Raw genomic sequence first — 13,231 nt, 5'->3', positions numbered from 1 at the left:
TATTTACCCATAAGGGGCAGTAGTGACTAAGGCTTTAGTGAGAAAAGTGAACTATAGCTTGTCATAATTTCAAACTTAGGCTGGAGTGGAACCACATTTTTAATGATGAACTCGGAACATTCATTGTTTTTGTTTGTTTGTTTTGTTTTAACGAGTAATCCGTTTCATGGTTAGATATATGCTGACCCTTTAACTCGCCACATTAGACTTTATTTTAATTCCCGTCAGCTCAACCTTTATGGGCTGTAAAGCACGCTGTTCATTGGCTAAGTACTATCATGTGACGGGCTAACACGCTTGCAATTGGTCAGTGCACTTCCGTCAAACGACAACGGTAAAATGTTAGAAAAGATCCCCGCTCTGAAGTGTTTGTTTATTAAATTATCTAGTTTAACATGTTTGTTGCGGGACGAAACTGTGTCTTGATTCAAATTCAGTCCACAGTCTAGTCAGTGACTCTGCCATAGACATTCGTAAAATCACGGATGTATTTTTGAGCCTTTGTTATCTCCGTAGAAGTTGCCATATGTTTACATCAACATGACTGCATTTCCCATAATTCATTTCCCCGCTCAAAGTTAGCCAATAGGAAGCTTGTCCCTTGAATAGGCGCAAAATCTGGAGTTTGGCTAACCTTTTTACCACGGAACCTCTATTTTGCATTCAGGGCTAAAACTGTTATTGTTTACAAGCTTACGGAGGAACGGAGGCACTTCAAACATTCCCATTCCTCAGAAAGAATGCTCGGGAAAATATGTTTGAGTGTATGAGCACAGTGGACACCGCTAGTTAGCTAACACTCGATACGTTTGCCAACAATGTCTAGTCTTCCACAAAATAACTTGCAAGAACAGCTAGCGAGGCACAACAATGCTTCCCAAAGCAAGCTATCGTTGGCTAAACCAAAAACGGGGTAAGTAAAGTAAAATATGAACTGTAAGATTGCATTAACATGTTCTGTTAGCATTTATCTTAGCCTATTTGTCAAGCATCCTAGATAAAAAAAAAAATAGGCGGATTTCTGTTTAGGAAGATATTTTTGAGCGAACGTTTCTGACCCGTTCAGATTATCGAGCAGCCGTGTGACTAGATATCTAGCTTTAGCAACTAACTTCACGATCACGATAGTACGTTTAATCTAGCTATGAAAATGCGCTTTTAGGACTCACATTTTAGGTGTTTTCAGTCATGTAAAGTTTAAAGTAAAACTCTTCGTTCGTTTATCAATACAAAACAGATTTGCCTGTAATGTCTTGAAGACCCACCCTAATGAAAATATATTTATTTCAACATGTTCTTGTGGCAATTTTCTCATGATGGAGAACCTGTATTGCCTCCATGGTTGTGGGGAAGCTCACATGCTGATGACTACAAAACATCTTAAAAAGAAAATGCTTTCTTTCATATATGCCCTATTTTTTTTGTCTTTCAGTCCCTTTCTTTTCAAAAAGAAGTCCACATCAGGTACAACTAAAGTGGAATACCCAGCCAAGGTAACTGCCTCGAGTGTTTTGGCAAACAGGAATGTCAATGTCCCTAAAAGCAGTTTATTGACTAAATCTTCTGTGACATTTTCAAACAAGCTTGAAAGAACTCAAAAATCCAAAATCAACAGCTTCTTCTCAGTTAGCTCTAAATGCCAGTCAGACTCCATCATTCCAGCAGGCAACACTTTCCCAGCATGTCAGACTCCTTCTGCTTTGTCTGGTAATAATGGTGCTACCACTCAAACCAAAGCTGACAATCACAGCATCAGCGAAACTAATGTGCCAAGTTTTGATGCATCTCAATTTCCACTGGATGACTGGGATGATTTTGATGACTTTGAAACTCCTGTCAAAACTAAAAACGACTCCTTCAGTTCCGGGAAGATCACAAAGCCATCATCTCCAGGTGAAGAGTTTCCAGAGTTCACAGGGAAACAAAGTTCCAATACCGCTCATGTGACACCACAATTAAGCATCAAGGATGACGACCAACCCCGAATGGAGACAAATGAACTGGAGCAAAATGTCTCAAGCAACAGTACAGTTTCACCTGAACCTGGTCTGATTCAGGAACCAGTAGAATTTGAAGTGGAAGACTCGCCTGTAAAAGTAAAGAAAAGACGTGCCTTTGAAAACTTAAAGTCTGTATTGAGCGACAGTGAAGATGATACAAACACTGTGGTTGGAAAGACTGAAACTAAATCAGGTATGTAGTTATTTTATGATGCTTTACCAAGGAAAATGGCTTAAAAAAAGTCTTGAGAGTTTATTAACCAGATATTTTTTTTGCCCTTCAGAAAGTAAGAAATGGATTGACCCAAAGGTTATTGAACTTCAGGACAACTCTGAGCCTGAAGTTGACTTTGATTGCATTCCTCCTTCACCTGGCACTGATGAGACTTCCTATACATTATCTTCACTACAGACAAGGTAGTTTTTTTTAGCCCCTCTGCAGTTATGAATCATCTGGTTGATTTATTTCACATTTCAGCAAAAACAAAAAAGTCAAGATGTGATTCTTCCTTGACAAAAATGTAGTAATAAATTCTATCCTAAGTTGCGGTAGCATCCTAAAACATGATTTTTTTTGTTACAATTACTGTTTTTCCACAGACTATTGGATTTACCATCATAATTCTTGTTGTTGTTACCTGTCCTGTTATATGCTGTATTCACGTTTTATCCTTAAGATTAATTAAAAATAAGTTTAAAAAGTGTTTTTTTTTCTTCACAGATCTAAAACAGGTGAAACTCAAAGTCGATTAATTTCTTCTAAAACAAAAAGTTCTGCTCCAACTCTTCCTGAACCTTCAGATCGTCTCTCCAAAGACTCAACGCGTGAGTTTTTTTTGTTTTGTTTTTTTTACAACATCAGGGTTTATGTACGACAGAGTATTAATGCCAGTTTACAATCAAAAAAAATTACGACTTTAAAAAAAATGTATACATTTACAAGAAGAAAGTCATAACTGTTAAATTACAAGAACAAAGTCCTATATTTATAACTTAAAAAGTCATAGGCTAATTTTGGGACTTTTTTTTCTTGTAAATGTTTTTTGTTTCAAATTCGTAAATGTATTACTTCAAATCTTGGAAACATACGAGATATAAGTAATAAATTTACAAGACAAAAAGTCGTAAATGTACATGAACAGAACCATAGTTGTATGTTTATCTGAGCCGTCCTCGAATATGAAAGACATGGAGCACCTTGTGAAGTTTTATTTCCAGATTGGTGTCAAAAACAAACAATTCTGAACCTTTTGGTGAATCGAAATTAAATTATTATCAGTGAGGTAGATTTTCTGGGGTTCAGTATCAGTGATGCAGTTTTATTTGTAAAATAAAGAGCTCAGAGGCGCACGGACTTCTACCCTTTCAGTCCACATACCCAGAAGCCCATATGCTTCCTTACGTCATGTCTCTGTCATGTGCAGAAGAACCAGCAAAGGAGAATGACAACAGTGTTCAATACGCCCCCTTCTCCAAATGAAACATCCCGTTTCAGCACAAAACAACAAAGAGAAATAAAAATAGGCTGTTACGTTAGCACAAGAACAATTAAAATTCCCCAAACTAGAACTCTTAAGAAACATCACACAGCTGGAGGAGATCTGGTCTTTTGTGGAGGAAGAAATCACTGGAAGTGGAGGTGGCTCATCAACGGGTTCTGCAGAGATCCACCAAGCCGCCCATCAGTAAATAAAACATTAATAAACTGTAAATTAAACTTTTGTAATGCCTCAATCCAAGACACTGACAGTTAAGTCTGTCTGCTGCTGCATACGCCGTTCACTTGATGAATCGTAGGCTCATTTCGACTTCAATCTAGTAAATTTACAACTTTTAATCTCATAATATTACTTTTTTTTTTTCTCCGATACTCGATCGTATTTTTGAGGTTTTCTTCATTGTTAATGTTTTTTTGTTCTGTATTTTTGGCAGGTGAACAGCTCTACAGTATCATGGAGTCCATCTGTGCTCTGGTCGATTCCATCCCAGAGCATGAACTGATCTCTCTGTCCTGTGGGAATGAACTGTTGCTGCGTAGAGCTCACAGGTTTGATCATCAACTTTTCACAGTGTTGCATGTTTCAGTCTTCTCAGAAATGTAATTGTCTTCTTTTTCCTGCAGAAAGAGGATTCTTGCCACTGGCGGTGACTTTTCATTCAGGATGCAGCAGCCTGACAGCACCGTTATCTCTGACGCCAGCTTTAAAGAAACTTCTTCTGGCTGTGTTTTGACGCCCAGCAGCTCTGCGGTTCTGGACTCCAGGAAGTCTCAGCAGTCCCGTAGACCTTCAGTCATTTCTTTGGATTACGACTCGGATCATTCTACCTATAACCACTTGTCCAGTAACAGCAGCAGGGCGATCTGTGTGGAAGATGAAAGTATTTGTGATTCTCTATCAGCTCCCAGACTTCTAAAACAACCTTCTCGGTTCTCAGAGAACACAAGTCGTCTCCACGAAGACGATCTCTTCTCACCCAACAAACCTGTGTCTGTGGAGCAAAATAAATCGAAAATCCCAACTTGCACAACTGTAGATAATGCTGAAACTGACGACTTTTACATTGACGATTTTGATATAGATGACTTTAATGAGTCTGACATTCCTGAATACTTTGAAGAAGCCCCAACGTCATCAGTCCAAAGACAAAACCGGATAACTGCACCTGCTGTGAAGGAAGGAGGCCCGAGTAAGTCCTCATGGGACAAGAAACCCTCTACCTCAGTTTCCACGCCGAAGCCTCCCAAGATATCTTCACCTGGTAAGTCGGATTGAAACTCATCGACTATAGGGGCAGAGATTCTAAGAATGGTGTAGAATGGGGAAAAAATAATTAGTAGAAATTAAAAGTTGCAGGTGGTGCTGCAAAACAAAAGAAAATGTAGTTTGGATTTGTTCTCAGCTGCTTCCATCTGTGTAGTGTAGAACCTGTTTGGTTCTGAACTGAAACTTTTCTTTGAATCTCAGCGTCTGCTTGGTTTTATTGATCACAATTATTAATGACCTGCACAACTGATGGATTATTAAACAAGCACAAATTGAATATATTTATTTTAAGCCAAAACGTTTTAATGAATCTGTGTTTGAACAATGAAAGATACTAAATTCAGTTGTTCATTTACAGTATCTTTTATAATTTTTTTTGCCATTGCTTAAATCAGAGCCCACCTTCAGAAACCCAGCTCATGACCGCTTCCGAGGATTCAATTTTCCCCACTCCCAAGAAATGATGAAGATCTTTCATAAGCGGTTTGGACTTCATCAGTTCAGGTTCAACCAGCTGGAAGCTATAAATGCTGCTCTTCTGGGAGAAGATACCTTTGTGTTGATGCCGACAGGTTGGTGGAAGCACAGTCCAATGAGAATCATCTAATTTAACATTTAAACTGTGTTCTTTAACTCCACGGTAAAGGAGTAGCACCGAGATTCAGAACTCCAAGAGATTTACGTTTGTTCCTGTAAGAGACAGAAAGTAGAGATTTAGACTTCTTGAAAAGCAAAAGCGACGGGAATAGATATTTTTATATCCCTAGGAAAACTCAACATTTCTAATAGTTTTATTTATATAATAAAATATGTGATTGTCCTTCATGTCCAGTATTTTCTCATTTAGAATAATGTAGGGTTTGAGCATACAGACTGAATCTGCAACAAGTCTCTGATGGTTTAATGTTTAAATTGCACAATTCTACATAAAACTAACAGTATTGATCAACAAGTTGGACGGAAAACGTTCAACTTTTTATACAAATGTGTCTGCTTCAGGTGGAGGTAAAAGTTTGTGCTACCAGCTGCCTGCCTGTGTTTCTCCCGGAGTGACCGTCGTCGTCTCCCCACTCAAGTCGCTTATAGTCGATCAGATCCAGAAACTTACAACCCTTGATGTAAGCGTGATGATTCGCTCTGATCTGTTGAAACAATCTAGAGAAACAGTCTGCTTACGAGTTACTTTTATGCATTTTTTTTTTAAATTAGAAAAAATTATAAATAATTCACAATTTGATATGAAATTATGGAATGCCTACATCTGTAATTCAGCTAATTTTCAAAATTTTGAGATTGTAAATAATTTTGACGATATGGTTTTTAAGTTTGTTCTGACATCATTGCATTCATTTTGATCTGTAGAAAATCATTTTTTTGTTTTTGATTAGTTTCATCATTTTTAGACACTGAAAATGTAACAATTTGAAAAATAATCAGGAGATCAAATGACATTGTTTTTTTTTCAGATTCCAGCAACAAGCCTGTCTGGTGATAAAAGTGACAGTGAAGCAGGAAGGATTTATATGCAGCTGTCCAGAAAAGATCCTTTAATTAAGCTGCTGTATGTAACTCCAGAAAAGGTGAACATTTTTTGGTGTTTTTTTTATATTCAGTGTTAGTTAATTGCCATCCATCCATCCTCTTCCGTTCATCCAGAAGTTAAAGTTCCATTTGTTGTCACACATCAAGTTGTGTGAAATTTGTTGTCCACATTTGACCCATCCCTGGGGGAGCGGTTAACTGTACACACAGCCAAGCTCAGAAACCATTTGGTGGTTTAACCCTCCAATCCAACCCCTAAAAGGGTAACCAAACAGGACAATTGGCGGCTGACTCCGCCCACAGCCGAAATTTTTAAATCCAGTCAGAAGGGTGGAGCTGAGGAGCAGGAATGTTATCATTACTGGAGTTGCAGATCATGACGTGGGACTTCTGAAAGGATGTGGGACCAATTAAAAAGTTCAACTGTAATGCCTCGTTTCAACCTGTAGGAGGCAGCACACAGATGGTTTAAGACCATTATTTTAAGAATCAAACATGTTTATTTTAAATTGTCAAAAATTTGTTAAGGACCAACAGCCTTTTTAAATCTTCATTTCTAGAGATCAACTGTGGAAAAAAAGTAGATTTAGGGTTTGGTTACCCTTTAATGCTGTGTAAAGCAGGGGGGTACTGGGTCCTATTTTTAGAATCTTTGGTATGACTCGGCCTGGATTTGAACTCATGACCTTCCAGTCTCAAGGCGGACACTCTACCACAAGCCCACTGAGCTTTAATAGTCAGATTATTAAATAATAAATAGGAAAGGCATGTTGTAAATCAGTACTACAACTTTTACATTACATATTACCTGCATTAGGTGTTTCCAAACATTTGCAGCATTTTTATAAAGAAAAATATCTAAAAACACAAGTCATTTTTTTGTCTCTCACTTTTAAGGTGAGTGCCAGTGGCAGGGTAATCTCCGCCCTGCAGAACCTTTACGAGCGAGGACTTCTGGCTCGCTTCGTCATCGACGAGGCACATTGCGTCAGTCAGGTGTGTTCAGAATCTGTAGCTTTTATTTATAAAGAGCACCTTTTATGATTCATCCCTCTTCTTCTAAATCTTTCAGTGGGGTCACGATTTCCGCCCCGACTTTAAGAGACTGCACGAACTCCGACAAAAGTTCCCCAACGTGCGGATGATGGCTCTGACCGCCACCGCCACTCCCCGCGTGCAGAAGGACATCCTGAACCAGCTGAACATGACACGGCCACAAGTGTACGTGTTCCCTCTTGTAATTATTTATACTGAACTCAGATTTCCAGCAGAAACTGACGGGGTTTTCTTTATCTGATGTGTGGTCAGATTTACGATGAGCTTCAACAGATCTAACCTCAAGTACAGCGTGCTGCCAAAGAAACCCAAAAAGGTAGACGAGGACTGCATCAGCTGGATCAAGAAGCATTACCCACGTAAATAATTCAGTCCTTTCTGTGATTCTGCTGCTATTTTCAGAACCCTGTTGTGACTGTGATGTTAAAATCTCACTTCTCAGCTTGTCTAGACAGATTTACGTCAGAACGAAAGCAAATCTTTGAAGTTTGGGAGCTTTGCCTTTCATTTGAATCAACCATTTTTGAAATAAAAAAATAATAATTTTATGATTGATTGTTAATGCTTTGACGCTTTATTCAACAGGTGACTCGGGCATTGTGTACTGTTTGTCTCGTAATGACTGCGACGCCATGGCGGAAAGTTTGAAGAGGGCGGGTATACAGGCTCTGTCGTACCACGCCGGACTGAGCGACGGAGATCGAGAGTATGTCCAGAGCAAATGGATCAACCAGGATGGTTGCCAGGTCAGTGAAGATCATTAAAAGGGTACATCTTAAAAAAAGAAAAAAAAAACGTGAATATCAGGAGAAAGTTCAACATTTTTTTTGTCAGTTATTTTAAAAAGTGATACTTTGTGTATCGTATAGAATCATAACAAGTACATTGAAATATTCTAAGTATTTATTTTTGTCATTTTAGTTATTGTCGGTTACAGGTAACAAAACTTGAACCTTGACTGGACCGCTGAGTGGAAACGAGGCATTAGTGTCTCACCTTAGTGTTTTCACCGTACTTCATATATTTTAGTTTTTAATGTGCGTGTAAACAATGCCAGACTGGTTGATGTTTAAATTGTTTCCAATCATTTCAGATGTGCAAAAGTATTGTCTCCCATCATTTATTTGTCATTTGGTTTAAAGCTAGAACATTACATTTACCAGTAATTATTGTTTTTTTTTATCATATTTTTGTTTACATAAAATAAAAAAAAGATTACAACTGACGGTTATTGTTCATCTTGGGGTGAACAATTTGTACATCATATATATATATATTAGAGCTGTCAGGCGATTAAACATTTTAATCGCGATTAATCACATTTTGTCTGGAGTTAACTCGCGATTAATCGCAAATTTACATGTGGCCTTTTTTTAAGGAAAAAAATGTGTGGTTCGTGGAATTTAGCAGTTCTACATTAATTATGAAAACAAGAATAGTAAAATTAATAGTTTTCATCAGAAATACTTTATTTTGTAACATTGTATTGAGATAAACTTTCTTAACAATAAAAGGCTGTAACATAAAATGCCTAACAAAAGCCCAAGTGCAAGTGAAGGGCATTTTAAATTCAAAACTTCAATCAACGTTCAGTAAAATAAAAAACATCAAAAATAAATTTTCCATAACACTTTCATGTTCATTTTTTGTCAGGACCAAATCTTTTCCTCCTCTGCTGAACTACAGTAATAAATGAAATAGAGATAGTGAGAGAGAGGCTTTCCCTCCGTGTGTGCTTTGCTCCTGTTGTTGCTGCTGTCAGTGTAACTACCGCCCCTCCTCTGCTCAGCGCACAAACATATATTGACCAATCACGTGCGATATGCGGAGAAAAAAAGGGAGTGAGAGGACACGGCTTCCGGCTCCCAGCGAGGAGCCTGCTCCCGTCGTTCACTTCAAAGAGCCGGTTCAAAGAGCCGTTTCGTTCGCGACCGACCCGTCACTAGTGGTACTGGACGCGAACCGGAGCCGGGTTAGGGTGCAGGAGCTCTCCAGGTCCTAGCGCCGGGCCTGTTTTAGCTCGTAGCTCGGAGGTTGGAGAGCCGCCCGTGATCTAGTGAGAGCAGCCTGTGAGTTAAAGGGGGGACGCCCACGCGCGCGGTATGGAAAGGCACGTATGAGAAAGTCCGCGATTAATGCGTCAAAAAAATTGTCGGCGTCAAGCACATGTCAGATTAATGCGTTTTTAACGCGACAAATCTGACAGCCCTAATATATATGTATTCTGGCTTTTGGTTAATAACTCCTAGTTTTGTCTTATTGATATTCTGCAGAAGTATTTGATTTGTCTGACTGAATACATACATTTGAGCTTTTATATTAATTTTTAACTAATTTTATTGGAAACTCTGGTTTGATCTTCAATGGTTTGTTTCAAGTGTGTTCACAAATTTTGATTGTGTAATTGATTTAAAGCTTTAAGGTTTAGGGTGCAGGAACTTTTTTTTTTAAAAATATTTAAAATGTACATTTTATGTATTAATAACACTTTGTATTTTAGGGATTACCATAAAATGGCATTGATGTTTTTTATGAGTTTTCCTGTTGCATGATGTGTTTTTATTGATTGACCACAGGAAGAGTAACTGTCTGCTAAACACAGCTAATGGGGAATCCAATTAATAAAATAAACTCTTGATTATCAGACAAATTCACAAAACAAAAACGTTTTCCCTTTTTCATATATTTTAGGTCATCTGTGCCACCATAGCCTTTGGCATGGGCATCGACAAGCCGGATGTCCGATACGTCATCCACGCCAGCCTGCCGAAATCAGTGGAGGGTTACTATCAGGAGTCGGGGAGAGCAGGAAGGGACGGAGAGATCTCACACTGCATTCTATTCTACTCCTACTCCGACGTTCAACGCATTAAGAGGATCATCAGCAGTGAGTAGCACGAATCTCCTAGCAACATGCATAAACTAAAAGACGTTTACGATCAGTTTGTACTTAAGGTTGTGATCCGAATCATGTGCTTCATCACAGTGGACAGAGAAGGCGACAGGTACACTAAAGCCACCCACTTCAACAACTTGCACAGTATGGTGCATTTCTGTGAGAACGTGATGGAGTGCAGGAGAATCCAGCTGCTTGCTTACTTTGGAGAGCTGAACTTCAACAGAAACTTCTGTAAAGACCATCCGGATGTCAGCTGTGATAATTGTGCTAAACCCAACGTGAGATTCCCTTTTTTTTCTCTGAAAATAAATTCCCTCGCTCTTTTTGAAAATCCACTTTTCTATGCAGGAATATAAGCTGAAGAACGTGACCGAAGACGTCAAGAAGATAGTGAGGTTCGTCCAGGAGAACTGTGAGAAAGTTGGATCCAAGTTTGGCAAGACGGCTCAGCAGAACAGACTGACGCTGAACATGCTGGTGGACATCTTTATTGGTACATTACACTCTTTGAAGAAAACCTATTTGACATTTAGTAACTATGATAAGCACTGAATATTCATGATAATCGTTGTCAGGGTCTAAATCTGCCAAAATCCAGACGGGGATGTTTGGAATGGGAGGAGCTTACTCTCGCCACAATGCTGACCGGCTCTTCAAAAAGCTGGTTCTGGAAAACATCCTGGTGGAGGATCTCTACATCACCAACAATGGCCAAGCCGTGTCTTACGTCTCTGCTGGAGCAAAAGCAATGAATGTGCTGTCGGGGTACATGCAGGTGAGAGCTCCTTGTTCACAGGGATTTTAATTGTAGGGAAATCCCCCTAATTTTCAAGTAATATGGAGTACCTAAACTTTTCTTATAATATCAAGTTGGTATTCTTTATTCCTGAGAATTCATATTATTAAATCTGCATTGTATGTGGAGTGAAGAGGTTAATTTCTAGCTGCAAAGTTTAAAAGTATTTTTTTTAATAATCTTTCAAGGTGGACTTCTACGAGACAGAAAGTGCGTCCAGCATCAGAAAACACAAAGCCTCTGTGTCCAAGAGCGTTTCCCAGAGAGATGAGATGGTCCAGACGTGTCTGAAGGACCTGGTCGATCTCTGCAAGGAGCTGGGAAAAGCTTTTGGCCTTCACTATTACAATATTTTCTCCATGCCCACATTAAAGAAGATAGCTGGTGATTGCGGAGATTATAACATTTTAAAGTGCAATCTTAGATGCTTGCTTTTTTTTAAACTTCTTTTTTTTTTTACTGAGCAGAAAGGCTTTCTTCTGATCCGGAAGTCCTTTTGCAAATTGACGGAGTGACGGAGGACAAACTGGAGAAGTACGGAGCTGAAGTCATGAAGGTTCTGCAGAAATACTCTGAGTGGCAACTTCCTGGTGAGAAACGAGGGAGTGATCTGACTCATATATTCTAATGTTCCTTTTATTTTTGTGTTATGTACAGACACCAAAAATGACCTGCAGAGACTTCTCCTGTTTTAAGTCTCCTTATTTTGTGCTTACCAAAAAAAAAAACAGCAGAAGAAAAAACTCCCCCAAAGTTTTTTTTTTTTTTAATTTATCAGTGAATCATCATCTACACTCCTCAAAATGTCTTAATTCTGTCTCATGCACCGACCCACCCTCCTTTTTATTTTACTCTAAACGCCCAGAACCAGGACCGACGAGCATGGTCTGTTCACTGAGTTCTGGACATTAGCAGACCCAAACAGCCCAACTCAGACCACAATAATATCAGAGAAAACATTGAACACCAAAATAACTGATCCATTTATAATTGATTGATTTTAATAGTGTCGACATTTATAAAACTGACAAAAGTATTGCAGCGGACTGAGTGGCTGTTTGGGTCTGCTAATGTTCGGAGTTCAGTGAACGCACCATGCAGAGATACTTGTCAGCCCTAGGTTATGGTATTTAACTTGTTTATTCTGAGGTTGTAGTGAATTCAAAGGAAGGAGCTGGTCTATGAGACATAATTAAGCCGTTTGAAGAGCGTAGATTCACTAATAATTAAAAAAAATAGAGTAAAAAGCGGCTTTTTGATGAGTGCTTTCTTCTGCTGTCTTTGTTGTTAATCACAAAATTAAGAGTCTTCGACAGGTAAAGTCTTGGCAGGGAGAGAAGGACACTACACATTTTTTACTATCTCGTTATCATGAGAAAAAGAGTAGGGCAGGCCGTTTTTAGCTTCTGTTATCTACCTCATAAAGTTTCCAATCTCAAGCTGGTGACTTTCATTCGTCTACTGGTTTGACAACATAAATCCTTGAAGTAATATTAAGGGCATTGTTTTTGTAGTGGAGGAACAGGCTGAAGGGGTAAATGAAGGATGGATTGACACAACATGGGGTCGCACTCAAGATGAGGACGACGAGTCCTCAACATACTTCGGTAACAAGTCTGCACGGGGACAGAAGAGGAAAAAAGCTCCTTTTTTCAAATATTCCAAGAAGAGAAAAGGATTTGGAAATGCAAACTCTAATTCCAGAGGAGGGTTAGTTCACTCATTCTGTTTTATTCTGTGTGGCTATAAGTTATTGAATTTCTTTCACAACTGAAATTATCTCCTTTTTTTGTCCTGCTACCCGGAAATCTTTGGAATCTCCAGCAACAATAAGTCCTGGTCCTCCTCCAGCTCCAGAGGCGGATCTCGAGCTGCAGGTCGAGGGTCCAGGAGCTCAGCAGGAGATCCACCGGCGGGGAGAAGACCAGGAATCCTCGCCGCTCCCACGCCTCAAAGCATGCCGCGGCCCTTTTTAAAGCCCAGCTTCTCTCACCTGAGCTGAGGGCTCTGCTGCTGAACCGACTCATTCATCCCATTTTCCAGTTCTAGAGGTTTTTGTGTTTCCTGTTGATTTGTCTGTATAAATGTTGGAACCACTTTAAAAAATTTTTAACAATAAAGATAAAATATGATTCATGACTCGCTCATGTGTGTGCTCACAGATAAAACCTCT

The 13,231-nt window shown here is 39.1% G+C and overlaps 1 protein-coding gene across 2 annotated transcripts; it reads left to right on the top strand.

Annotated features, from left to right (window-relative positions):
* Window positions 1-503: 503 nt before the first annotated feature.
* blm (BLM RecQ like helicase) lies at window positions 504-13,197 on the top strand. 2 transcript variants are annotated; one of them, XM_024282364.2, is made up of 22 exons: window positions 504-913; window positions 1,433-1,493; window positions 1,584-2,193; window positions 2,285-2,417; window positions 2,722-2,825; window positions 3,933-4,047; window positions 4,123-4,760; window positions 5,161-5,337; window positions 5,765-5,883; window positions 6,232-6,345; window positions 7,205-7,303; window positions 7,380-7,528; window positions 7,616-7,722; window positions 7,949-8,109; window positions 10,055-10,250; window positions 10,350-10,540; window positions 10,611-10,755; window positions 10,838-11,037; window positions 11,247-11,442; window positions 11,526-11,648; window positions 12,573-12,768; window positions 12,883-13,197. In XM_024282364.2, exons 1-22 carry the CDS (start codon window positions 819-821, stop codon window positions 13,058-13,060), a joined length of 4,107 nt encoding a protein of 1,368 aa, XP_024138132.1. In that variant the 5' UTR covers window positions 504-818; the 3' UTR covers window positions 13,061-13,197. The 2 variants fall into 2 exon arrangements, with proteins under 2 accessions (XP_024138132.1, XP_024138131.1); XM_024282363.1 differs by having other exon boundaries at window positions 819-913; window positions 1,433-2,193.
* The last annotated feature ends 34 nt before the right edge of the window (window positions 13,198-13,231 follow it).

Source organism: Oryzias melastigma, linkage group LG6 (assembly GCF_002922805.2).
Source record: "Oryzias melastigma strain HK-1 linkage group LG6, ASM292280v2, whole genome shotgun sequence".
In the NCBI taxonomy this organism is placed as follows: Eukaryota; Metazoa; Chordata; class Actinopteri; order Beloniformes; family Adrianichthyidae; genus Oryzias; species Oryzias melastigma.
The sequence above is the reverse complement of the archived record's forward strand: the minus strand, read 5'-3'. Positions and strand labels throughout refer to the sequence as shown.